Source organism: Cyprinodon tularosa, unplaced genomic scaffold (assembly GCF_016077235.1).
Source record: "Cyprinodon tularosa strain WSP-4 unplaced genomic scaffold, ASM1607723v1 ctg8, whole genome shotgun sequence".
NCBI lineage: Eukaryota > Metazoa > Chordata > Actinopteri > Cyprinodontiformes > Cyprinodontidae > Cyprinodon > Cyprinodon tularosa.
The window spans coordinates 1542314-1567221 of NW_024039562.1; the positions used below are offsets into that span (position 1 = coordinate 1542314).

Sequence of the window (24908 nt, forward strand, 5' to 3'; positions counted from 1 at the left end):
TATGGTTATGTGAAGGAGCCGGGGCCTATGGAGCCAGGAAGCACTCTAGCTCCACCCTAAAGACATGGGGGAGGGGGTAAAGCTTCTAGGAGTCCCTGCCCCTCTATGCTGTAAACTTTTCAGCCGCCATTAAAAGTCTTTTAAACCCAACGTAAACTCTTAAATTCACACCGTAGTAAAAAAAAAATGGCTCTTTGAAAAACCACTTTAAGCGGTGAGATAAATGCAATAACAAGCTAACCTCTGTAGTTGTCTCGTGCCAGCATCTCGGTTGTTACCACTACAAGCCATTAGCGGCATATGTCAAACTAAGCCCTCATGTTGACCCTCTCCTCCTGCGTGGTTTTTGAATAGTTCCTGTGTATCAGCGTGACTTTGACAGCTTAGAGAAGGCACTCACTTTTTCCACGTCTTGTAATACTCCGCCACCGAGTGAGTGCCCGCTCCCGGCGGATGAAGTTCGCTCGTGTTTGACCGCCACCGTCGAGCCTCCGTCCGTTAAGTTTTTGTAAAAAATGGGCCCCGGTATGTAGCTGCTTGTTTCCATTACCGGGACCCGGCTGTTGTAGCGGCCCGGGCGGTAATTGAAGTCCACCACACCGCCGACGCCTGCCCCGACCGACGACTTTTCCAAAATGCATTTTGACTCCATATTCAGTCAGGGAGAGTGGAGACTAGAGGAAGAATGACGGATTTCTGTAGGTTTTAGTGCAAATCGCGAGAGTCAGATACATTTATCAGGATTGTCGCAGTTTGATAGGAGCTCTCTGAGACGTAACTTCTATTCTAGTCTACATGTGAATTTTTTTTTTTTTCCTTCGCTGCCGTCAAAACCGCAGCCCAGGATATCCAAAAGCCGCCCGGGTTAGAAGGATAAAAAGATTGTTTTGCCTCTTTCCTCCAAACCCATGCCACGCCCCCTCATCTGCGCTCCTATTGGTCCGTAGTGTTCATAAACATTTCACTTTGGCACGCGTCCACGTGGAGACTGATTCTGAATGGCTGTTGCGGTTGCAACGTCACATTTTTTTCAATCTTAAAAGTAATGTGGTAGGAAGATAGGAGGGGGCGTGACGAGCACTTTACCGGCCGGTGTCTGTCGACGAGGAGGTTTCAGGGGAAAAACAGCCTTCACTCCAGCAAACTGCGCAGCAACGCAGGAAATGAAGGATTTCGACTAACAGTGGAAGAAGTCCGTTGCAACTGTTGTTTATTACTGTTTTCCCCCTGCAGTTTTAAATAATAAACCTTTTGCACAGCAAAAAAGTATTTTATGCACATTAAAGGGAAAGGAAGTAGCTCTGCAGAAGATTACAAGCTTGCTATGGTGCATGAGCCAAATAGATTGTATTTATAGCTTGAATAAATACATCAATAAATATAATCAATCTGCAGTTATGAACATGTTAAATCCACATCTCATTCCCACAGTATGGTGTATTCCTGACATTTTGCCCAAATTCCTTAGAATTGTACCAAAAAATATACAGTTCACCCATTGGGAAATATACAAATTAAACTAAGCAAGTTGTAAAATTAAACATATAATCTTACAAGCTTGCACCACTGATGTTCTTAGAAGGGATCCTCTGGTTTCCAATGCTTCATCTTGGCCTTCTATCATAAGGAGCTTACCTTTGGCATCATTTGTCAAATTCCACCCCACACACATACACTTTAATGCCTTGACATCCACCAAAATGCCTATTGATGCCTCACTGCCTATAGTGAGCTCATTTAAGCAGCTTTTTTTTGCCTTTAATCTTGTAACAAAAATAAAAAAAACTCAACAAAGCCCTGCTGTGGAAATCCCAGCTTCATTACCCAGCTGTGTTTGCATTGTCAGTGTATATTTGTTAGTAAAAATGAAATGCCACCTGTTGCTCAATGATCCAGAATGCACACGCCTGCAGTTTCTTTTTATTGTCTAATCCCACACAAACACATTTTATTGCATCTTGCGTTATTGCATGATTGAGTTATTAATGTCAGTCTGCAGCAAAGAGGGAAAAACCCTGCAGATCTGCCTGCAAAACAAAAAAGAAAGCATGTAACACAAACATGTTATAATGTGCCACTTTATTAGAAAAGTAAAAACTCACTTTAATATTTTATGAAGGGTAATATAAAACATTACAATCTTTTGCATATCTGCACTGTCACACTTTATTTATTCATTTATTTTTATATATATATATATATATTTTTTTTAAACTAAACCCTGTGCTTTTAGAACATACAACATTGGCTACGACTGTCACAGCAGTACTGGCCTATACTTATAGTTTAAGACAATTAACAAACAGCATCTGAATCTGCATGGAAAGCATGAAATGTTTTCTTTTTTATACACAAAGTACTACGTGTCGGTGATAGCCATCTCTTTTTTTTCATCGTCAACAAATATACTGTATACTGCATGTTACATAGGAACAACATCAGAACAGCAACAGATTAATTTACACATTTACATCATCGTACGGTTTGTGCAACGAATATTTGTCTCTGTCGGTGAATAACATCGCTCAACAATGTATCCCAGATCAGTGCATTCTCTCAGGGTAAAATGCAACATATAATGTGATAGCCACAATCAAAGAAAACAAAACTAACAAACAAAAAAAACATGGAGCATGACAGCAATATCCAAGTGATTGTATTAGAGAGATCCCATCTCAGCTGTTGGCCATTTCTCATGTACCAGACAGATGAGCCGTTGGTGCATTGCTGTTATGAGGCTGGGAGTATGCCTGCCCCCCTCCACCACCCATATATTGCTTGGAGACCCTCAGAACAGGTCATCAAAGAGCCCTCCTCTGTACAACAGCAGAAAGGGAGAGTGGCAGTACACACTAACACGCTTCCCCACTTAAACTTGAGGCTGGATTCTGTGTGCTTCTCTTGTATGTAAAAAAAAATAAAAAAAATTAAAAAAACAAATAAGAGAAGAGGAGAGCCCTCTTGGTCCTTGTCCTTTTACGCTGACCTTCATCCGGCTTCAGACTAGCCTTACACCCCCCCCAACCCAACTCGATTTCTTTTCCCTGCTCCCAATGGGGAAACGAATAAACAACCTTTCAACTCTCTCCCAGCAGCACCTCTCTGTCCTTTCTGCTCTCTTCTGCTCCTTAAAGTTGTTGCTTTGGCTAAACAAAACGAGGCTTTACATTACATGGTTAAAAGCACAACATAAAATAGAAACTAGAGATAAGTACCACAATATTTGTTTTCATCTCCATATATCAAGGCATGCACTTATTCAAGCAGAAAAGAAAGAGGTTGCATCAACAACATATATATATATATATATTTACCCTTTTCATGGCAGTGGTGTGAGCTATTTAATCAAATGTATCATCATTAGGATAGAAATTAAACAGTGCTTTAAAATACAGTGTTCATTTGTTTTTACATATTTTCTGACACAGTAGCATTTATATTTTTCTCTATGTAACCTTTCGAAATTTGCATCCCGTTTGCATTTTTGTCACACAAGTGGACTGTATCCTTAAACAATTCTCCCTTTACAGTCTTTGAAAATTTATTTATTCCTCCTTACAAGCTTCTTTTGTATTAGTTTCATTGTCATGAGTAAATGTTTCAGATCATTAGCAGAATTTTAATATCAGACAAGGATAGCCCCCAAACAGACCTAGCCAAATGTAAAGATTGCCTTCCTTATGTCCTAATATATCTAAAATATCTTAGAATTATCCAATTTTTTTTTTATATTATTCTCACTACACTCACATCTGTTTACTATGAGAGCAACAGAATTAAGAATTCACCTAGATTGGACCTGTCTGATATCATGAAGTAGTGAAAGAGATCATTAAAAAAAAATCTAAGAAAGTTTAAAAACAGACGATAATAAAGGTCACTCTTACCCACCTACCAGTCCATAAAGGGGTTATTAAGCTTCACAGAGAGTAACTGTAAGAGCCAATTTGAGACAAATTCATTTATAGTTTTAAAAAAGGTTAAAATACAAGATTGATAATTTTGTTTGTTGATAAGATTATAATTTAAGTTTAAAAAACTCCAATATTAAAAGCATAGAATATAGAAATGCAATTTGAAATGCATATTTTTGGGCTTCCTGCATGCTGTAATTGTATACGTGTTTTTTTTCTGTTTGTTTGCTTTTAAGTACTGTACATAAGGACTGAGGGGAAAACAGATATGCTGGAAGCAACACAGTTTTTGACCGAGTTTATATTATACAAATGTGGATGTTCTCTTATTTTTGTTTTCTTTCAATAAACATCACAAGTTGAAGAACATCATCTGGAATGGCTCGCGTTTCAATACTAGTTGCTAGACTGTTTTTCCATGTGGTACAGAAGAAACTAAAGGAGCTAGCGTGCCGCTACAGTAACTATTCACAAATGAGGTAAACATAGAACATTTGTGAACATGGTGGTGGTACTGTGGTGGTACAAGGCAGCTTTGTTGCTTCAAGACCAGGATAACTTGCCTTGATTGATAGATCTCTGGCTTTATAGCAGAGATTCCCATGAAAAATGTCCTGCTATAAAGTTAGATTGGTTAAACTTACACATATTTGACTTATCCAGCACGATAAAACATAACAACTTAAGTGCTTCCTCATTTCTAACAAAAAGAGGAAATGATGCATTTAAAGGTTTGGGTCTAAACTACGTAAATTTGAGTTACATTTAATGTGGTTAAGATGCTGCAACATGATCCTAACTGGATCATTAATGCTCCAAAATCATCTGATTTTGCTGAGTTGAGATAAATCTACAAACAGGAGTGGGTGGATGTCACTGTGTTGTTAAAGACTGACTACAGTGGCAAAACCATTAATTAGGTTAAGGAGGCTGTTATTTTTTCATAATGGCTCACAATTGCATAGATGTTTTTTTTCCCCATTTAATTAATGAAAATAAAATTTGAAAGAGGCATTTTATCTTTACTCTGGTTGTCTGATCAATATCATTATTAGCTTCAGAATCTGACACATTTCATTTTGACCAAAGAAACAAAAAACAAGAGAGAGGAGACATGTAGAGGGACAAATAATTATCTTACTGTTTTTTTTTATTTCTTATAATTCTTAAAGCTACGTGGGAAAGATGATTTTCCTAATGGAAGGGAACACAGCATAGAAGCTGGACACGAGTCGGAGGAGAAGGGGAGGAATAACTTTTGAAAAGACACTTAACGGTAATATTTTTGTCCAGCTCTTTATTTTCTTTATTTTATTTGGAGTCCAGACCCCTCTGTTAGTATTTCAACCACAAAACTACAGTCTGAGCTACGGGGAGCTCTGGTTGTGGCTCGGGTGCTCAGAGCAAATCAAAACGTTGCTTTAATATACCCTTTAAGCACGCAGCTAAGCTCAGCAGTCAGGCAGTTGACCTGTGCAAAATTACAGTGGCTATAAAATAAGATGTTTACAATCTGCATAGGAAATGACACTAACTCAAAAAGGATTAAGCATCCTGCACTAGTACTGAAAATCTTTTACTTTTATACGTGCTTTTTATCCCAAATATACTCTCAGTTATTCCTGCAGTACAGTTAAAGTCTCTGATTGGGAAATTATCGCACTGGGGAAATTCTTGCACAAGCCATTTGCTGCCCCCGACCTGAACACATCATCTTGCCTGACTCTGCCAAACATGTGTGCATCTGAGCAGAGGGTGGTGTCAGCAGGCCTCCAACAACAGTTTGTCAAATATAAGGAGTAAGTTTTATAGTTCGTCTTAATATAAGAGCTATTTAACAAAAAGCTCAGTTTCTAACTTTATCACGAGGACTGACAGCTGACATTATGTGGAATGAGGACGATAACCTTCACTTACTTATGTGCGTTTGAGTAGGCCTGCAAATTACAGGTCTGTGTCTGAACAAAGCACCGCAAGCACTCTCCTCCAGACAACAGGTCAGCGAGCGTCAGAACCTGTTTAATGTTTGCGTACGTTTGTAGGGCGGAGCACTGCAAATAACAGCGCATTTAATGTGCATATTCTCTACCCCAAGATGAGGAATGTATCTGTGCACTGGTGACCTGATTGCATACCTTATACTCTGTAAACATCCATTTTCATTGCTACTAATGTCTATCTTCATATTATTGTGTGAGACTGCACAATGCATGCACATTTTCTTTTTTTTTTCTTATATATATATATATTTTTTTTTAAGTGTTCTTCTCAGGTTGTGAGTTGACACATAAACTCTTTCAAGAGTACAGTGTCCATATAAAAATAAAGATATAATGGAAAAGAATTCACAAGCGGGTGAGTATGGCCAGTGAAACAGTTATATATATATACATTGTTTTGTTTTTTGTTTTTGTTGAACTGTATTTGGTCCATTTTTTTGGGCTGGACTAGGCTTAGGCTGGTTCTGAAGTGCAGACCAATCAAAGGAAGTCTGAACCTGGATTAAGACCCTGTTTGCACCTGATGTCAACACAAAATAGATCCTCATGTTGATTGACTCTAGAGGACCTGGGTATATACAGCAACCTGCACAAAGATCCCTGGAATCTGGACCAGAGGACTCTACCAGGGTGCTACAAGCCGGTGACATACATCTCCATCCCGTCATTAAAGGTGAAGATGGTGGTAGTGCCAGAGGTGTTGCCTCCCTGTTTTACATCGCTGATGGTCTCATAGAAGTTTTCCCCACCTGGGAGGCCTCTAGCAGGAGGGGCAACGGGCCCTGAGGCGTGTGGTACTGCTGGTACTGCCTGCTGCTGCTGTGGGGTTTGCTTCTTTCTCTTCAGAGTAGCGCTACCGCCACCAGTGCTGTTACTGGTTGCCCCCTGCTCACGCTTCCTGTGGGCATCGATGCTAGCGTATGCAGGGTCTGACTCAGCCACAGGGGAGGACCAAGACCGGTCCCCCACAGGCTCATAGCAGGGCTCCTCTTGAGAACGGGCCTGTCCTTGGACCCCTCTGCCTCGGCCTCGGTTTCCTCTGTCTCCTCCGAAGGATCGCGGGAGGGTTTTTGCGCCGTTGTGCTCCATGGGAGGTTTCTTTTTCTGAGTTTTACACACAATGGAGTAAGTGTCTGCAATCTGTCAAACACACACAGGACAAGAAGACAATGTGCACTCTGTTAATGAGTTAAAACAGAACTGAAGTAGGATTTCACTGGCATGTTTACGTAGAGAAAAGCCTATAACCAGAACCATTAATGTTTATTGCACAACCAGTACTATAAATCCTATTTAAACCACTTTTAGTGTGTCAATCCAAGCTTTTTACTCAAGTAAAAGTGTAAAAGTAACATTTTTAAAACTACTTAAAGTATAAAAGTAAAAGTAAAGCAGTAAAAAAAATGTTAAGGATGGATGTTTTACTGCACTACCCTATTAAAGGAACATGTTTCTACAATTATGGATGATTATTTTAAAGTGTCAAATTTTATTTCGCATCATCTTGAAAAAGTATTTATTTTGGTATGGGGTGAACAAGTTTGTGCAGTACCAAGTCCAACCTAAAAGAAATTGTCTGGATAAAACAAATTTATTATTATTTTGATGTTGTTTTTTTTTTATACCTGCAGGCCATAACGCAAACAAGCTTAAATTAACAAGTTTTTTTTTTTTTTTTATGTAGGGAGTAGAATGTAGAGATAATTGCAAAGAAATGTAAGGTGTTGAAGTGAAAAGTTGTCTAAAAAATACCTATTCCAGTATAGATCAAAATTACTACTTAAGGAAAGTAACAAAGTATTTGTACTTTGTTGCTATCTTGAATATAGGTCTGCATTGGAATTTGGTTTACCAATACATTAATATATATATATATATATATATATATATATATATATATATATATATATATATAAAAAAAACTTGTTTGTTTTTCTACTTTACAAATACCAACAATTTTATCTTGATCCAACAGATGAAATTGTGCTGAGAAAACATTTAAAAGTTGAAAAGTTAAAATAGTATAGTTAATTTTGCAAGGCATTGCAATAGATAAATGTCTGAGCATGGATTGTGTGTATGTTTATGCAGAGCAGTTTGCACATACATTAACAGCCCTCTCCCTTTGCTGTAACCTGACCTAACCAGGCTGGATAAGACAGTGCAAACGGTGTTATCAGTATGTTTGATTTGGCGACAGTTAGTTCTGCAATGGATGAACACGTTAAAATTTCCTCACAACAGCTTAGGCAACCGGACAGAGGATCTGGAGGAGAGTCAAATTATAAAAGTTAAAGGAGGAAAAAAAACATAGCTGTTTTCCTGAATGAACTTTGTTTAAATCTGCTGCATGCATTGCATGCAACATGAATGCATTTCCTCATTCATAAATGTGTTTTTACAAAAACATACATGTGTGCCCCTCAGCAAATCCAGGGCCGAAAAAAACTGAAAAGCATGTGCGAGGAATTCTGATAAACCAGCTCTGCAACCTCTGGCATTTCTGTGTCAAAATTCCACAAGTGCAAAGGATTGTGGGGCATGGTGATGTTTACCCTCAGCCCAACTCCACCCACTCCTGCAGCTCTGCTCTACTGGGCCTGAGAAACGCTGTCTATGCAGACTCTCTCTTTTTCCACCACACATACAGATGAACCTTGTTGTTGTCCCGCCTCCAAATTCACGACAGCACTCCTTTCACCTTGCTTTATATATATCATATCAATCGGTTGTGCAGAGGGGGAAGTAAACAAAGTGCCGATGAATAGGCTCCCTCTGTGAATATCTCTCGTCGTCTATATTTGCTTCTTGTGTTACAGGCAGAGCTGAAGCGAAGCACGCACACACCCTGCCCCCAACAATTTTCTGGTGTGACCTTTTTGGATAAACAAAGACCCCAGCATAAGCTGTAAGTGTGTGCAGCCAAAGTGCGGTGCATGTGTCTGTGCAAGCTTGTGTATTTGTGTGACACAGAGTGTGCAGCAGAGGAAGGAAGGAAGTCGAAAGATGATGGGGATTTCAAAACTGAGCTACAGCTGGTGAGGAAGCCTGCCATTGTATGCTTTATTTTCTCCTCCCAGCACACTGTACTTCTCTCTGTGATGTTTTCAGCTCCCAGATTAGACCGAGGTGTTAAAAAAGCAACACTTTCTGCATACACCGACGACACCACTAATGCAATACGTCGTGATACTCTCTATGAGCTGCTACAGAGTTTTTGAAAGAGTTCTTGAAGCAGATATTCATCGGGAGGACATGCTCGATGCAACGTGACTGGTTTGGGAGGGCAGGGCCTCCATATATCCGCAAAGGGAGTGGAGCAGAAGGAGAGGGCACCAGAGGAGAGGAGGAGACTTCTTAGGGAGTGGAAACTCAACACCTTATGACGGCTGCGACTGACAAACTCCAGAGTATAGGGGCATGTCAGGGCAATAACAAGAACCCAAATGGAAAACAAACAAAGAATCATCGGAGAAAATATTAACACAAAGAAGAAAATACAAAGAAAAAAGTTTAAAAAGAGGTTTTGAGAGACTGCAGAAAGTAGTTAAGGCTAATAACTCTGTGGTGCATTCAGACTTGCAGTGTAGTCGTGTTTCTAACAGTAAACAGCAAAGACTTTACTATAACATTTTAACATGAATCATTTTCCTTTTTCTAAATATTGACATATGTGAAACTCACCAACACTGTAAAACTCTTTCAAAGCACAGCTTTGCATAGTAGTAACAATAATAATGATAACTGCAAGATGTTTTTTTTATATCCTAGTGTTTAATCTGAGACCAGGATGCATGCAGGATTGTGGTAATGTGGTGATCATTTCTATTCTAGGAGCCTCCGTTACTATTTAGACTGACTGTCTCTGACCTGAAAGCAGACTGTAGCTCTCTGAGCCTCCAAAATATTCTTTGCCTTGAAAAATATCCACCCCCTTTAAACTTTTTATTAATTTATATTACAACTGGAAACTTTTCACAGCAATTTTTTTTCATAGGGTTAGGATATAATGGAGCTATATTATAAAAATCAAAGTAAGAAGTCATGGAAGGGTTTACTTTGTATTTAATCTCCAAAGTCAACACTTTGCAGGATAAAGATATTTGAGCTACAAGTTATTTTAGTTGTATTTATTTTTTTCATTTCCGGTTTTTCATTTTGCACCAATGTTGTTCCAATAATTATTTGCAAAATAGCTCAATCTCAATCAGACTGGTCAGAGGGCAATTGTGAAAATGACTTTTTCAAAGCTTGTTCTTAACTGGATTTAGGTCTAGACTTTGACAAAGCCATTCAGACAAATTAAGATGTGTATAGGTGTCCTGATCACAGCTTCTGTCACTTGAGTTGTCGATCTCTGCAGCTGCTCCACAGTTACCACAGACCTCCCGATTCCTCCCTCTATATGTATATATATATATATATATATATATATATATATATATATATATATATATATATATATATATATATATATTAAGGGAAGCCCATTTTGTACATAGCTTTATCTATTCTGGGTGAATATTAATTCCGAACAGCAGGTGACAGCTCGGCCTGATCTGTGAGGATATGGATTGAATGCTGACAGATGAGTGGGGGGTTGGTAGATTGAGGTCAAGGTTCAGGCAGGCGCTGGGGGTTGTTGATCCATGTAACACAACCTCTTTCTGTAAGCAGAAGCCACGTACAACAGGAAAGTTGTGAAGTGTCGGTGTAGGGATGACGTCCCCAATCAAATGGGTAAACACAGCAGAACTCTGACTGAATCATCTGCTTGCTTAGAGGATTTCTGAGCCAGGATTTTATTGATTGTTTCTTCTCTCATATGCCCCCGCACTAACAAGCGGCCGCTCACAATCACACACATGTTAAGAAGGTAACTTACCTCCTTTGCGGTTGGAGGCGACGGGTGCCCCGGCTGTCCGTTCTCTGCACGGAGGGGGGGTGCATGCAAGGTGATGATGTCATCATCCTCTGGAGGCTTCCAGATGTACTGCTCCCCATTGCCTATGAAGGCTGCCTCCTGATAAACAAAGTGAAATGTTTAGCTCAGAAAGTCACTGTGCAAAGTTTTGCAAATCAAATCAGCCTTGCTTCTCAGAGATTTAAAAGTTAATGATATCTATGATATCTATCCTTAGTTTTAACTCAAGATGCACCAATCTGGAGTTTTTCTGCTCTATGGTGAGATCTGATATTCCGTAAGGTCTGACCACCTGCTGTAGGATTTTTCTGATTCCATTCTTATATAAATTAAAATCTGTAAAAGAGAAAATATGTGATGCAGGCTCTTCGTTAGAGGTGGTGGTTTTAAATGAACCACAGTTTCATCTAGAACAATAGTGCACATTTGTTTTATGTAATAAATGATCCAAAAAAAAGGGTGTCAAAATCCCCAATCCAAAAAGTATTTGATTCTTATCTGTAATGTAGTGTGATAACTGTTCTTGTTTAAACTTTATTTTTGTAGGAATTCACTCTGAGAGACCCCTAGTGGTGTATATGTGTCTAAATGTTGTTTCAAGATTCCCATTCCTGGTGGACAAGTTTAAATGAAGACTTTAGAAGGTAAAATTGAAATAATGACTTTTTAACTAAATAACCTTTATTGCATTATTTCAAATATCCCGAAATATTGGCCTTTTAACAAAAGGTGTCTTGGTTAAGTGAACATCAAACAGTTGGTAAAAAAAAGCCATTGAGACTCTTGTTGACAAGAAAACTACTCTGGCATCAGTTAAGACATTAAATTAGCTGCACTTTACTTTCTGCCTCCTGAACTCCTCTGATATAGATTTCAAGAAAGAGCTCTGAGTATTTTTAAAAACAATATCAAGTTACTGGATGACTTCTATCATTGGGAAAAAAATGGCAGCTTCATGCTCAAATGCTTGTTTTTTTCAGTTCCTCCTTGCTCTGTGGCCCACCGTTCCACAATATTTTCATGCAAATTTGCAAGCTCAAAAATATCCTGCTGACAGGCTGACAAACAGGCAGACCTAATGAAACACAGACAGCGCTGCCAAAACATAACCTCCTTTTAACTCTGCCAGTTGGGGCCTGGGGGGGTGGGGGGTTGGGGGGTTTAGGCTTGAGGAGAGATAGTGGTCGTATAGGAATCTTTTTTTTTCCAACAAAAACGATAGAGCCTTCGCAGACTGATGGCTAACAGTTCACATAATTCTTTTATTACCTTTAATGTTACATAAAATAAACCTTACTGGGGCCCATACTCTGCACGGGTGGCTTGAGAGAAACCTGGATGTCATAAAACAATGACCCAACATGACTTTTCTTGCAAAACCTTTTTTATGGCAACATGTCTTAAGAGGAATTAGTAACCAATTAGGAAACATAAATTAGTGGACACACATGTGACTGAGGATGATAAAACTTTTATACGCCCTCCCCAAAGCAGGGAGTGAGTAATAATAGGCCCTACAGTGCAAATTGCTTCAATATGTGCGCAATATCTCAGGCTGCTGGCTACCTGTTAGCTGTTTCTAGATAGACTTGCTGATGGATTCAACAGTGGCATCCAAACACACACACATCCACATCAATGCACACCTATAAACACACACAAGGACACACTGAAGGCTGGGCAGCCTGCCAAACCCTTACATAATCCATGCTTTAATAGTGTGCTGCGCTGCACAATGCAAAGGGACCACAAAAAATAAACCAACACAGAAACATACCCACCCACAGCATACAGGTGTGCAAACCTCCACACTAGAATACTGGCCTAGTGGGTTAGAGCAGTTCACTTGTGCAAGTACCCAGTCCTTACTGCCTGCACTTTGGGTTCTTTAGCAAGACCCTTAACCCCACACTGCTCCCCAAGTGCCACACAATGGCAGCCCAATGCTCCCGAAGGGGATGAGTTAAATGCAGAGAGTGAATTTCCCCATTGTGGGAAAATAAAGGGATTTACATTTTAGTCAAAGGGTTTAACACAAGCTCATTTGGAGTGCAAGTCAGTAACAAGCTGCACCAGCTATGAGGCAAAAATATTGAAATAATTGTATGCCTTATTTTAAACAGATGTTTTTGGCTTTGCTTAACATATTAACTGAGGTTTAAATGAATCTGATTTTTTTCTAAACGATATTTATGCTGTAATAACAGACTTTGCATATATATATATATATATATATGCAAAGTCTGTAACACAAACTATAATAAATTACACAAAACAGACAGTTCTATTTAATTCGTGGAGTTTTAATATTTTTTTTATTTGATTTAAACTAAAATAGAAAACCCAAATTGCAATTTAGATAGCTCACTACATTAATGATAAAAGAACCAGCCCAATAATTTTTTTTTACTAAATCTCTAAGGCTTAACATGTTTGTTTGAGGACACTGCCCTCTTGTGGTCTTGAGCCTTTCTTACAGCTAGCAGAACATCTCTGGTTGGGGAATTGAACAGATTATGTGCTCCTAGAAGATATTACTGTTTTTTTTTTGTTTGTTTTTTGTACCTTTGGGAAAGGGTGTAGGTGGAAAGGCTCCAACAGCTTGCGTGGAAACTCCTGACTACGATGTAGGGGAAGAGGGGCAGCAGAGGGAGAGTCGCTCACGCTAGACTGGCTGTCTGACATGCTGTCTGCTCCGTTATTCTCCTTCCGGCTTAACTTGTCCACCTGAAAAATTGAAATTGCAATTTCTAAAATTGTATTAACTGATTTTAATAAAAATATCACAACAAATTTAGATCCTTATTGCATAGGTGTGGGCAATTAGTTAATGATGATCTTGATAGTTTCACTACAGGCACTGTGGAGTTTGTAGATAGCTTAGAAATCTTTACGACTCTAAATACACCAACTTTGACAGCTTAGCATAAGCCTGACTTTGATATGTTCTTTTCAGGAGTACAATCTGAAACTCAGTTACTGTTACATAAGATGTATTAGGAGAGTCTTAAATTCTTTTGAAAAGTTCAAGGATGAACCACTAATAATTATATCCTTCTAAATCCTCCAGAATTTTCTTTTCAGACAAAAGGATTCTTTTTTTTTTATTTTACCTAAGATAAAAATAGCTTTATTTCTACCTTTTTAAACTTTCGTATGGAAGCATATTCAGCTGCAGATGGATCTTGATTGATCAGGGAACTTGCAGACGACAGAGGAGATCTGCTCGCTCCACCTCCTCCATTACCTCTCACCGGCATAGTTCCATTAATGGTGCCATTTCCTCTGCCGTTCCCTCTACCAGTCTGTAAAGGAAAGCACACACTTGATTTAACACTATTAACTAAAATCGCTAAAATTTTATTGATAAATTACTGTCTCAACATGGAAAGGGCAAGCCAACTTATGCAATGAATTCTGAATAAGCCTCTTGCCTGCATCCAATTAATGCAGTTTATCTCCAAACAGGTATTAAAACCTTACAGCTGTAGGTTTAACATGTTTGGAGTAAACTTTATTAATTTTTTTCTTGTTATTAGTAAGAACTAAAGAATTAGTGTAATCTAATACAAAGACCTTTTTAAAAATACAACCTTTTGGTTTTTTAACTGATAAAAAAATCCCTTCTTAAGAAATATATATATATATAAAAAACGGTGTTCCCCTTTAAGTATTGTGATGTTATAGTGATATATATACATATATGTATCAATAATGACTCTAGTTAATATTTAATGTCTCAGTTAAACAGATTCAGAGCATTTAATTTTGTGTTTTTTTTTTTTATCTCGATCATTATTAATTTAATCTGAAGGAAAATTGTGTCATTTTTTTCTCTGAGATGTGTTTTTAATCCTTATTTTTACCTGAAAGCTTTCAATTGCCTCTTTGCTATGATTCGATTCTATTATATCCTATTTGTTTTTATTCTAATGGACTCCATTCTAATTAATTATATTGTATTGTTTAGTATGCCTTCCAAAATAACCATTAGCATGTAGGTAGTGTTTAATATGTGGCACTTTGTGCACTGGTTTTCCAATAGGGAACTTTGGATCTTATTTCTACCTCTCTCACCATCCTGATTACTGTGTGTGGTGGCAATATAAATATGGCTTCCTGTCCAGGGGGGCGTTTAATAGTAAAGATAAATGTTTTTATTTACCAGGGGACAACTAGGTCATAGAATGTTTTTTGCTGACTTAAAATACTACGACTACCTCGCTGCTAAATGTCTGTTTGTACGTACGTTTAAATGGCTGTTCCCATTACGAGCTCCTCCTGCACTAGTAGGGGGGCTCTGAGCTGCCCTGACCGTCGATGGTGTGCTGCTTGATGAAGTCAGTGGAGCAGAGGGGACTTTGGGGGCTGCATCACATTCTCGGACCCCTACGCTTTCATACAGGCCATCGTCCAGGTAGTGGGTTGGGGTCGGGTTATTGCGCAGGCCCACCTCGGTGTAGGTGTGGTCTCTAGCCTCCCCTCCACCACCTCCACCTCCTCCCTCCCCTCCCACTTCCCCTCCTCCTCCACCACCTCCTCCTTGGCCAGACGCCTGGGGACCGGTGGGGATCTGGGGGAGCTGGCGACCGTGGGAAGGCCCCAGGTCAGTCTGGGAGCGCCGACTGTGGAGGAGCAGGAGGTCCATACTGGCTGGACGGCTCTTGCTAACAGCTGCAGGGAGACAGAGTTGACGAATAAGAAAGAGGGAGCACTGCTGACAACATGCAACAGCTCAGACAAGTGTGTCATTTAGTATAACACATGACCTTTAGTTAGCACTTACAGTTTCCATTGCAGGGAAAGCGATTGATCTCATGCAGCCTGGTGTCAGATTTACTCATGGAGTTCAGTTTTGGATGCCGAAGCGTACCCTGCTGTCACACATTCACACACAGACTTGTTAAATGAGGCATTAAACATGCAAACACATGCATGTGCATCTGTTAGAAAGGAGGTTAGAAGGAAGAGAGCTGAAGTAGATGGTGACAGGCGTGGTATTTTGAACAGTGAAACAAAAGCACTTCTTACCATATTTACAGATGTCCCTTTGTCTCCAGCTGGGGGGTGCTTGCTCTTACTTTTTCTGACACGGCAACAAAGTCATGAAGGTCAGCAGAGGACCGTGGGCAGAAAGAGAAAACACACACACTCAGAAAAGATAGATACCATCAGCATCCAACTGTGGTCAGGGTATGAAAGTCCTTGGTTGATAACAAGAGCCCAGTCGAAAAAGTAAATGGAGCATGACTCAGATTTTTTAACTCAAGCAAAAACGACCTTCAAAGATAAAATCTGATAAAATTCACAAATGTTCTTCTGTACTTTATTCCGCCTTCAGGTTGAAGGCTTGTAGAACAAACGCATTAAGATAAGCATTAGCCGTATGTGAAGATCCCTGGAGGTGGCTGTAACTACAGGGAACAGTAGTTGACATGGAGTCAAAGCAACAAGATGAAGTCAAAGTAAAAAACTATTGAAAATAAAAAAACTAATGTGCAGGTGTGACTGTGAAGAAGCGCTCTGCCTCGCTTCTCGCACTTCGGAGGATAAGGCTCCTCTGCATCACGTAACACCAGAGATTCTACTGCTGTGCTGCAAAAACACACTGAAGCAATAAATAGAATTTCAGGTTTGCAAACAGGTGCAGAGTCCCTGCTGCGTCATCCTATTAAGCAGGTTGCTGCAAAGGCTGTGTCAGATCCATGTTACTGGAGCAAGATATTGTCTCCGCCAGTGAACTGCAACCGTTTGGTACAAACATATGGTCATCATGCCTCTAAGGGGATCCTGGGAAGGTGAAGACTGCTCCCCTGGAGATTTTCATAAACACGCAAAGGGGGGGCGGGGGTTATGGCAAATGATGACAATGAAACACAAAGTCATAGAGATAAAAAGCCGCTTATACTTTTCCTTCTTCTTAACTATTACGCTCCTTTTGGAAATAAATGAAACAAAATACATTTAAGTTTGTATTAAGTTTGTGGCTGCAGTGTGATGAAATGAAAAAACAAAAAAAATGCAAGAATACTTTTGTGAGGCGCTGTAAACTTATTTCCCTTGAACTTAGAGGGTTGCACTGCAGCATTAAATGAACAGAACACTAATAGCAGTGGGATCAATAATTGTGAATAACAGACTGATTTGAACAGACAAACTGCTGATGATCCAGCAGGGAGCTCATGTTCTATATTATTCTTTAGATTAGAACAGCAAGGTTGTTTTCTTCATGACATAAGCTGGTTTGACATTTTTCTGCATCCATATCTGCGTATCCCATGGCAACAAAGCCACAATGCAGCTGCTGATTGGTCCCAGAGGAATAAAAAAAAAAAAAAAAAAAAAAAAAAGCTCCTCCCTGGAGTCTGATCCTCTTTAAACCGTGGGGTGTCCCAGAGAGTTTTTTCTGGAGAGCGGTGACTTCGGGCAGCTCAGACTCTAGCCTGCCTCCCCCTCAGCGTCCTGTAAGCATCGGTTCATCTCATCTGACACTCACAGCCATTAACATTCATTACTGCCACTGTGCTCAGAGTTGGTGATAAAAGAGACAGCGAGGGAGTGGAGAGAGGGAAAGGAAATAATGGAGGAGGGGAGTTCAGAAGAAGTAGGGAAAGAGAGAAAGAAGTTAAGGATCAGAGAGATCTGAGAGGGTGGGGAAAGCTTTCAGCACAGTTGTTAAAACTTTGGCTATTATCTCTTCCTCTTTCTTTTCCCATGTAATTTCCATACTATTTAAGCTTTTTATTTATTTACCTCTTATATGGGAAAAAGAAATACTTTTTGGTGATCACATGCACGTTCTTGCTAAATTAGAACACCCTAATAGCTGACAGCTAATCCTAGCTTTTTGAATGAGGTCATCAATTTCATTCACCTGCTCCACGTAGAAACCTCCTAGTCTTTATCATCAGTCTGAGCAGCGTTAGTTACGTACCTCACCTTTAGCTGTGAGATGTACGTATTTGGGTTTTCTTCCAAAAGTCATCCAAAATGCATCTAAATAAAATCCAGTCAGTCCTTGTTCAATTTATCAGTGATGTTGCATCATTTTCATTTTCATGGCTCCTTCTGCTTCACCCTTTTTTTTTTTTTTTACTGAATTTGTCACATTTTTCTGAGGCACCCTCTGATACACTACAGGATTTTATAACAATCCTGCTGCAGTATTCCATACATTCACAGTTATGCCCAAATAGTTGATTTTTAAACCTATTTCTTCAAAAATTCTTATTGCCGCAAGTTGGGCCATTGTTCCCTCTAATTTTACTCTGGCTTTCTAGTTTTACTTTAAAATAAAATGGTGTTTCATTTTTTTCTGCAAAAACTTTAACAACAGCAGTATTTTTTATTTTATTTTGCAGTCATATACGTTCACATGAACACTAGCAAGATCTTGGCGGTCTCATGAAGACATTTTAATCTTACTGGAGACTTATTTTATTACCTTAGGGCCTCCTTGCAGCGCTTGCTTGTTTTGACAGCAAGACCTGAGTAGATTGCCGACTGTTTCGACTGTCCTCCGGTTTCAGACTATTTGCCCTACAGTGGGTCAGATGATTTCAGGTTTAATTGAGACTCATCTACACATCCAGGGAACGGACATTGAGATAGCAGACTCTTATAAGTACCTGGGCGTTCACCTGAACAAGAAGCTGGACTGGACTCATAACACAGAGGCTCTGAGCAGACTCTTCCTGCTGAGGAGACTGGGGTCATTTGGAGTGCAGGGGGCGCTCCTAAAGACCTTCTATGACTCTGTTGTGGCATCAGCTATCTTCTATGGAGCTGTCTGTGGATAAGCTGATCAGGAAGGCCAGCTCTCTGATTGAATGCCCTCTGGACTCAGTGCAGGAGGTTGGAAACACAAGGATCGTAACTAAATCAACATCTCTGTTGGATAATGTTTCCTACCCCATGAATGAAGCTGTACCAGAACTAGACAGTTCCTTCATAGACAGATTGCTGTACCCTAAATGCACCAGGAAGCGTTATCACAGATCCTTCCTACCAGCAACTAGACTTTATAACCATCACTGTTCCCAACAACCTCATTGAGTTAATAGATTCATGCTAATTTTTTTGCACAGTTACTGTCTTAGTCAGTTAAATAACATGCTGTTGTTTTTTTTGCACATATCTGGTGTTGCTTCTATTTTTCACATATTCATTACTGAAAAAATGCCCAAAGCTGCTTATTGATTATTTATTCTGCAGATACAGAGTATTTATATTGTAAAAACACGATACTGTACAGTACTTGTTTCTTTCTTTTCTTAATTCTGTTACTCATTCTGTTATTTTTATACACTTTCTAAGGTCCACATTGTTCGACCACTTCTGCTATAACCTTTGCTGCTGTAAAACCACAATTTCCCTATTGTGGGAATTTTCTATTCTTTTTTATTCTAAATCCCTTAACAGAGTCATAAGCTGCCCATCTTATTTTTGAGGGCCTCTAGACACCCCTTTCCTAATTACTATGTTGTTTATTCACATTTTAACAGTCAGGAACAAACAAAACTAAAGAGAGCAAACCTTCTTAAAATACAGAGTAATGGCGTTCTCCATCTTTTTCTGAGTTTAGACATTGTAAACATTTTAAACAGTATGGTTTTGAGAATGTATTTTAATTCAATTATTTTTCTGTTAAACTAACGTACACCATTTGGAAATATGTCCAAATATGCAGGGTATCAAAGTCGTGTGAACGATATTATGACTACATTCAGTCTTGGGATGTGAGTATAATTCAGCAAATTACAAAAACAATGTGAGGCTCTGTAAATGGCTCCACACCAGCCTTACCTTTGGCAACCTACGCAGACGAGGACGATAAGGATGGTGACCACAAAGGCAGATGCTGCTGCGATGGCTCCCAGAACCAGAAGGTTTTGGTAGGTGAGGTCTGGACCTGTGTTTTGTTTTTCATCCATGTCACAAGCTCTGTCTTGCTCACTTTCAGTCAAACACCAGCACTGAGAATCGGACCTTGTGATCAGGAAAACCTGGAGGGAAAGAAGGAAAAAAAGCACCACATGAGTGACATGGGAGATAAAAGGAAAGTGAAAAAAAGCCCTGCACCAACTACAGAGAAGGATGGTGCGTTTGTGTGAGTGTGTGAGGACACACTTGCCTCTGGCTTTTTATCACTGTCTCTTTCTGACATATCAGTTTCTATTTTTGACTCTCTCCAATAATGCACAGAAAATAGAACACCTTACAAGGAAGCAGCAATGAGCACGCCAAAAACTCTTTCATCACACCGTTCCTAAGCCTGAGAGAACCTGGTTAGTTTAAAAGGAATAAAAAAAATGCAAATTGAACTCATTATAGGTAGCAATAGTGGGACCAGACTGCTGTTATACTTCAGCGATGGGTGTGAATGAGTCACAGCGTGTTGGAGAACAGATAACACAAATATGCATCATTGCAATTTTGCTGCACAGAAGACAGGATAGCATGTTCAGCCCGAGTCTGTTTAGCTTCCAGAAAAAAATAAAATAAAATCTTTTTCACAAATGTACACAATTCTCATCCATGTCAAGCAAGATACACTCCAGGCAGATTGGCGTGCTGTACATACACCACTGGATTAGTGGATAAAGATTTAATACCTATAATGAAAAAAACTCAAATTAACATAAATACACATTTAGAAAAAGAAAGAAATATTCATCTAAATCAGGTTAAATCAATGGATTCCGATTCTTCTTACATTTTCTGTAAAAGCAGCACAACCCCTTATGTTTCCCAGCTGTGCTAACAAGCCGTCATTATTCCAGTGACCCACTGCGCCTATGCAGTCAGAGCTTCCAGAATCACAGATTAAAGGAAATAAACAAAAGCATCACATTTCAGTCGCACATGTCAAGTCGCAAACATAGACAAAAAAAGGAGCGCGACAAAGCATGCATAATGTTTTAGCACCAACAGCTCCTAGAGCTCAAACACAGCAGCAGATTTACAGCAGATGAATAGATGGTTAGCTGTTGGTTCATTACATTATTTTAGATTTAAGTTTATTCATAGATTTCAAAACATTGTTGATACCAGCGAGTTACTACTGCCTTTTTCTCTTAATGTATAAATAAAATGGCTGCAAAAAGTTTGATTTCCAGGAATGAAGTGTGTTACAGTCAAAAATAAATAATTGCCTTAGAGATACATCGATCAGTCAGCCAAAGGTTGGAACAATACAATAAATGCCCTGTTCCCCTGGTTATACTATATCTTTCCAAAACTATGACTATAAAATGCCATTAATCCAATACACATATCCACCAACATCGTGCACTTAAGTCCAGTTTTCTGACTTTAATTACAATCAAATGAAGGTTGTGAGAATGTACTTGGCTGCATATTGATTTTCACAGTGATCCTGTCCAATCATGACACATTTCTAGAAGTCTGAAAGATGTCTGTATTGTTTTCTAAATCTGCAGCAGTATAAACAAAGAAAAGCTAGATATTGGATGAGTTTTAATTTTTCTGAAGAACAAAAGATCTTTAGCTTATAATACATTTAAGATGCAATAAAAGCAGAATTCATTATTCCAACAGTGTAGATAAACTATGAATTAATAAAAAACAATAGGAGAAAAACAAATTTTCATGACATAAGGATGCTTTTATTGAAAAATTTTTTAACAAACGTTATACATAGCAGCTTATATAACAACGTATCTTGTATAAAGTTGGTTTTATTTTGTTATACTTGCTTATGGATGCAGATTTAGAGAAGAGCAAGTAAAATAGTGTATTTTAGTAACCTTTTTTGCAAACATTCTTGTTGAAATAACTTAGGGTTAGGTTTAGCTAAACCCTAACCCTTTACTTATTCTGAACACAGAGAAACAGAAAATCATTGCTAATTATATGAAGGTTAACATATTCTGTTACACCACCTCAATGCCACAATAATAAAAAACAAAAACAAAGGCAGTGATTGGATTGTGTGACGGAGTCTTTTTTATTTGAATCCATAAAACAGAAAAAAATATATTTATGAAAAACATTGAAGCATATTTTCATTAGTTTTTGTAAAAAAAAAAAAACAAACAAAAAAAAAAACAACAAGAATTGAGAATAAAAGTAGAGTGCATAAACAGGTTATGGTAAAACTCATGCACAACCTAAGTGGTTGTTGGGGAGACATTGTGGGATTCACCACCACAGGATCCGACTGAGGCTTTCTGTTTCTGCTGATAAAATGGTTTCTTTTCATAAATACTTCTTATCATTTTTATCTATCTCTTTCTCCCTCTTTTTCAAGATCTCCTCCCGTTCTCCTTCCTCCCTGTCTGCCTGCCTGACCCCACTGATATGTGAGACAATGCACAGCAAATGAATGAAGAGGATGGCGGCCTTAGACAGCCCTTTATGGCACAGACAGACAGGTAGGCAGGCAGAGGAAGTACATCACAGAGGGAAGATGGGGGGAAAAAAGATGGTGAATGAATGGCAGAGAGAGAGGGAGAGGCAGGCAGACAGGAGCGAGCAAGTGGGATAAAAGTTGTTAGAGGATGCACGGAGTACAGGGAAAGAGGAACTCACTTAAAACATGAAGGAGAGGAGAGGGGATCAGAAACAGTGGGGGAGGGAAGAGGGGAAAGAGGAAAAAAGCGGGCCAGCCATGGGAGAATGAGAGAAAAAAAAAAGGAAGGAGGAAATGGGAAGGAGTACATCAGTGGTGTGCTTCTTTCTACGATTTGTCAGCCTTCTTCTGAAAAATTTAAGAGAGAAACACATACAAGGGTTGCCCTTCTGCGAGCTCGATGCGAGATTGGAGCACATGTCTACAGCATGCAAACCTTACAAATGGCAACCAGGAACGAAAAAGAGAAGAGATGGCTTCTGCATGTCGCCCGTGGCTGCACGCTCAACAGCGCAACTCGGTCAGGGTGCAGGAGGGTTTATTCCAGCATCTGTCTCCATTTCAGTGTTACCAGCAAAAAATTATGACAGTGGTAACGACAGCATATTGAGAGTGATGGCAGGAGCTGTGATGGTACTGGTGCTGCCTGCTGGGGGTGATTATGATAAAGATGTCAATGACGGTGATGATGAAGATGGTGAGGAAGAAGGGTGCAGCTGCTAATACTGATGGTAATGAGGGTGATAATGAGGTCAAATTGAGCGCTGCATAGACACACTGCGGGACGGATGCGAGCAGCAGAAGAAAGGAGGATGCAGCAGTGCAGCTCAACCACAGGGTGGAAGGTTTCCTCTGAGAACACACACGCCCAGCACTAACCAGAACAAACACCAACAAATGCACATAGCATAAAATAAGAGATATTTGCTGCTGCAGATCTAACTGAAATCTTTTTGTTTCGCAACCACTTTTACTGACTAACCCTGAATGTGAATGAGGAGGGACAGTTTGAGGCAGAATATTATTGTTTTTCAATATCTGTTCAAGTTTAGGGAACTGTCTGACAGCCAATAGTTTTTGGCTAAACCAAGCGTGTCTATTAAAACAAGTTTTGTGAAAACTGTTTCTTTTGTTTGTGTTTCCTCTTTCTCTTAACAATAAACACTTTTTATGAAGTTTAAATCAAGCAAGTATGCTGACGGATCCAGAGCAGTGATATCATTGTTATTGAACAGGTACTGGTTCTTTGGACAGTGTCGGTAAATACAAAATCCTGTTTGAAAATCTTCCTCATACAGCTTTCAAGCAGGGGCTTTAAAATGTATGGGGAGACGGCTTGGATGAGTTTAAACACTTTAAAACAAAGTGGAGCGAAATCTGCAAGTGGCATGACTCCCCAAATCACCACTGAGAACATAAACTTCACATTGGACCTCCAGCAACTTGCTTTATGCTCTATAAGCTTTATTTCTGATTGAAAAGCTAAACTTTTTTTTATCTGAAACGATAGTAAAGGCCCCATGTCACTGATAAAGTGACATGAACACATGTTTGCAGCTGATGTCCTGTATTCATATACTGCACATGTGGCAGATCTTAAAGCATTGGCTCCAGCCTCAGACTAAAAACCTGTTTCCTTCCATTCAACTTCCCATTATTAAGTTTGCATACAGTACCTAGTAAAAACCCACATATTTTAGCGATGATCTTTTATGTCCTACTTTACTTTACAAGGTATTAATGATTCTCTGCTGGACAAATGTAAAATTTGTCCTTACATTGAGTTTGAAAAGCATAACCCACTTTCTACCATAAATAAAGATATTTGTTTGTATCACAGCTTTCTGAGAAGCATTTTGTTTTTTTTTTTATTATCTGTTGTTATCATCTACACTGTGAAAAAAAATTGTAAGAAATATATTACTCCTTATTTAATGAATTAAATGTTAGCCATTAGAACTGAATTATTGAAAAAACACAAACGTTCAAATTAGGCTTTTGTAAAAAGGCACCTAGAAGTCTTTCCTCTTCAAATCTCAACTGTTTTTAAGAATTCATATCTCATGGTCTTGCATGCATAACAGTCGGTTATTAATTAGAACCTAAAAAGTGTCTAATCAAAAAGAAAATGTGAGATGAAAAATTAATAAAAATGTATTTTATAATAAGTTTCTCAAATATGAAACACCTCACTGGTGATAAGCAGCACTACTACTAAAATGGGACAAAAAACAGGTTTAAAAATAGGTCTAACCTGATTAAGCAGCGTTTCTAGGTTGACATTAACTTTTGTATTTCTATTGTTTCCATGAGTGCTTCCAATCATCAGGAAAGTGTTGGCTCAGCTTGCTGTGTCAGAGAGGCTTTCACTGGAAACGCAAAGCATCCGAACAAAATTGACATAAGCTCCAGCCAAAAGCAGCAGAAAGCACAAAGTGGGCTGCTTTACACAGCGCTGAGTACACACGCATATTAAGGTTAACTACAGCTTTTACAGGTGATTCCCTAAAGTCTTGCAATATTGATAAAAGCTGATTTTGCACGCTAGAAAGCTCTTTCTTCAATGTAAAGCTCCACTTGCTGGTTTCTGATTAACAAGCAAGAAAAAAATTGAATTTATGGATTATTATAAAGAGGTTTGCTCAAAAACAGAAACAAAACACACATTCACACATTTGTATACAAAGGAAAAGGCT

The 24908-nt window shown here is 39.0% G+C and overlaps 2 protein-coding genes across 4 annotated transcripts in view; both read right to left on the reverse strand.

Annotated features, from left to right (window-relative positions):
• si:rp71-79p20.2 (zinc finger protein 704) overlaps nt 1-893 on the reverse strand; it is a 48176-nt gene extending 47283 nt beyond the window's left edge. The window contains exon 1 of one of the 2 annotated variants that reach the window (XM_038271384.1): nt 401-893. In XM_038271384.1, the coding sequence (XP_038127312.1) occupies nt 401-652 (252 nt within the window). In that variant the 5' untranslated portion in view covers nt 653-893. The remainder of the gene's footprint in view (nt 1-400) is intronic. The other variant, XM_038271386.1, reaches the window with a different exon arrangement.
• A 1296-nt stretch (nt 894-2189) lies between these two features.
• LOC119774123 overlaps nt 2190-24908 on the reverse strand; it is a 58609-nt gene continuing 35890 nt past the window's right edge. The window contains exons 2-9 of one of the 2 annotated variants that reach the window (XM_038271485.1): nt 19644-19843; nt 15870-15924; nt 15625-15712; nt 15088-15512; nt 13979-14143; nt 13404-13565; nt 10800-10937; nt 2190-7054 (exon numbers count right to left, since the gene is read on the reverse strand). In XM_038271485.1, coding sequence (XP_038127413.1) covers nt 6548-7054; nt 10800-10937; nt 13404-13565; nt 13979-14143; nt 15088-15512; nt 15625-15712; nt 15870-15924; nt 19644-19771 — 1668 coding nt within the window. In that variant the 5' untranslated portion in view covers nt 19772-19843 and the 3' untranslated portion in view covers nt 2190-6547. Of the gene's footprint in view, nt 7055-10799; nt 10938-13403; nt 13566-13978; nt 14144-15087; nt 15513-15624; nt 15716-15869; nt 15925-19643; nt 19844-24908 lie in introns of both variants that reach the window. The other variant, XM_038271484.1, reaches the window with a different exon arrangement.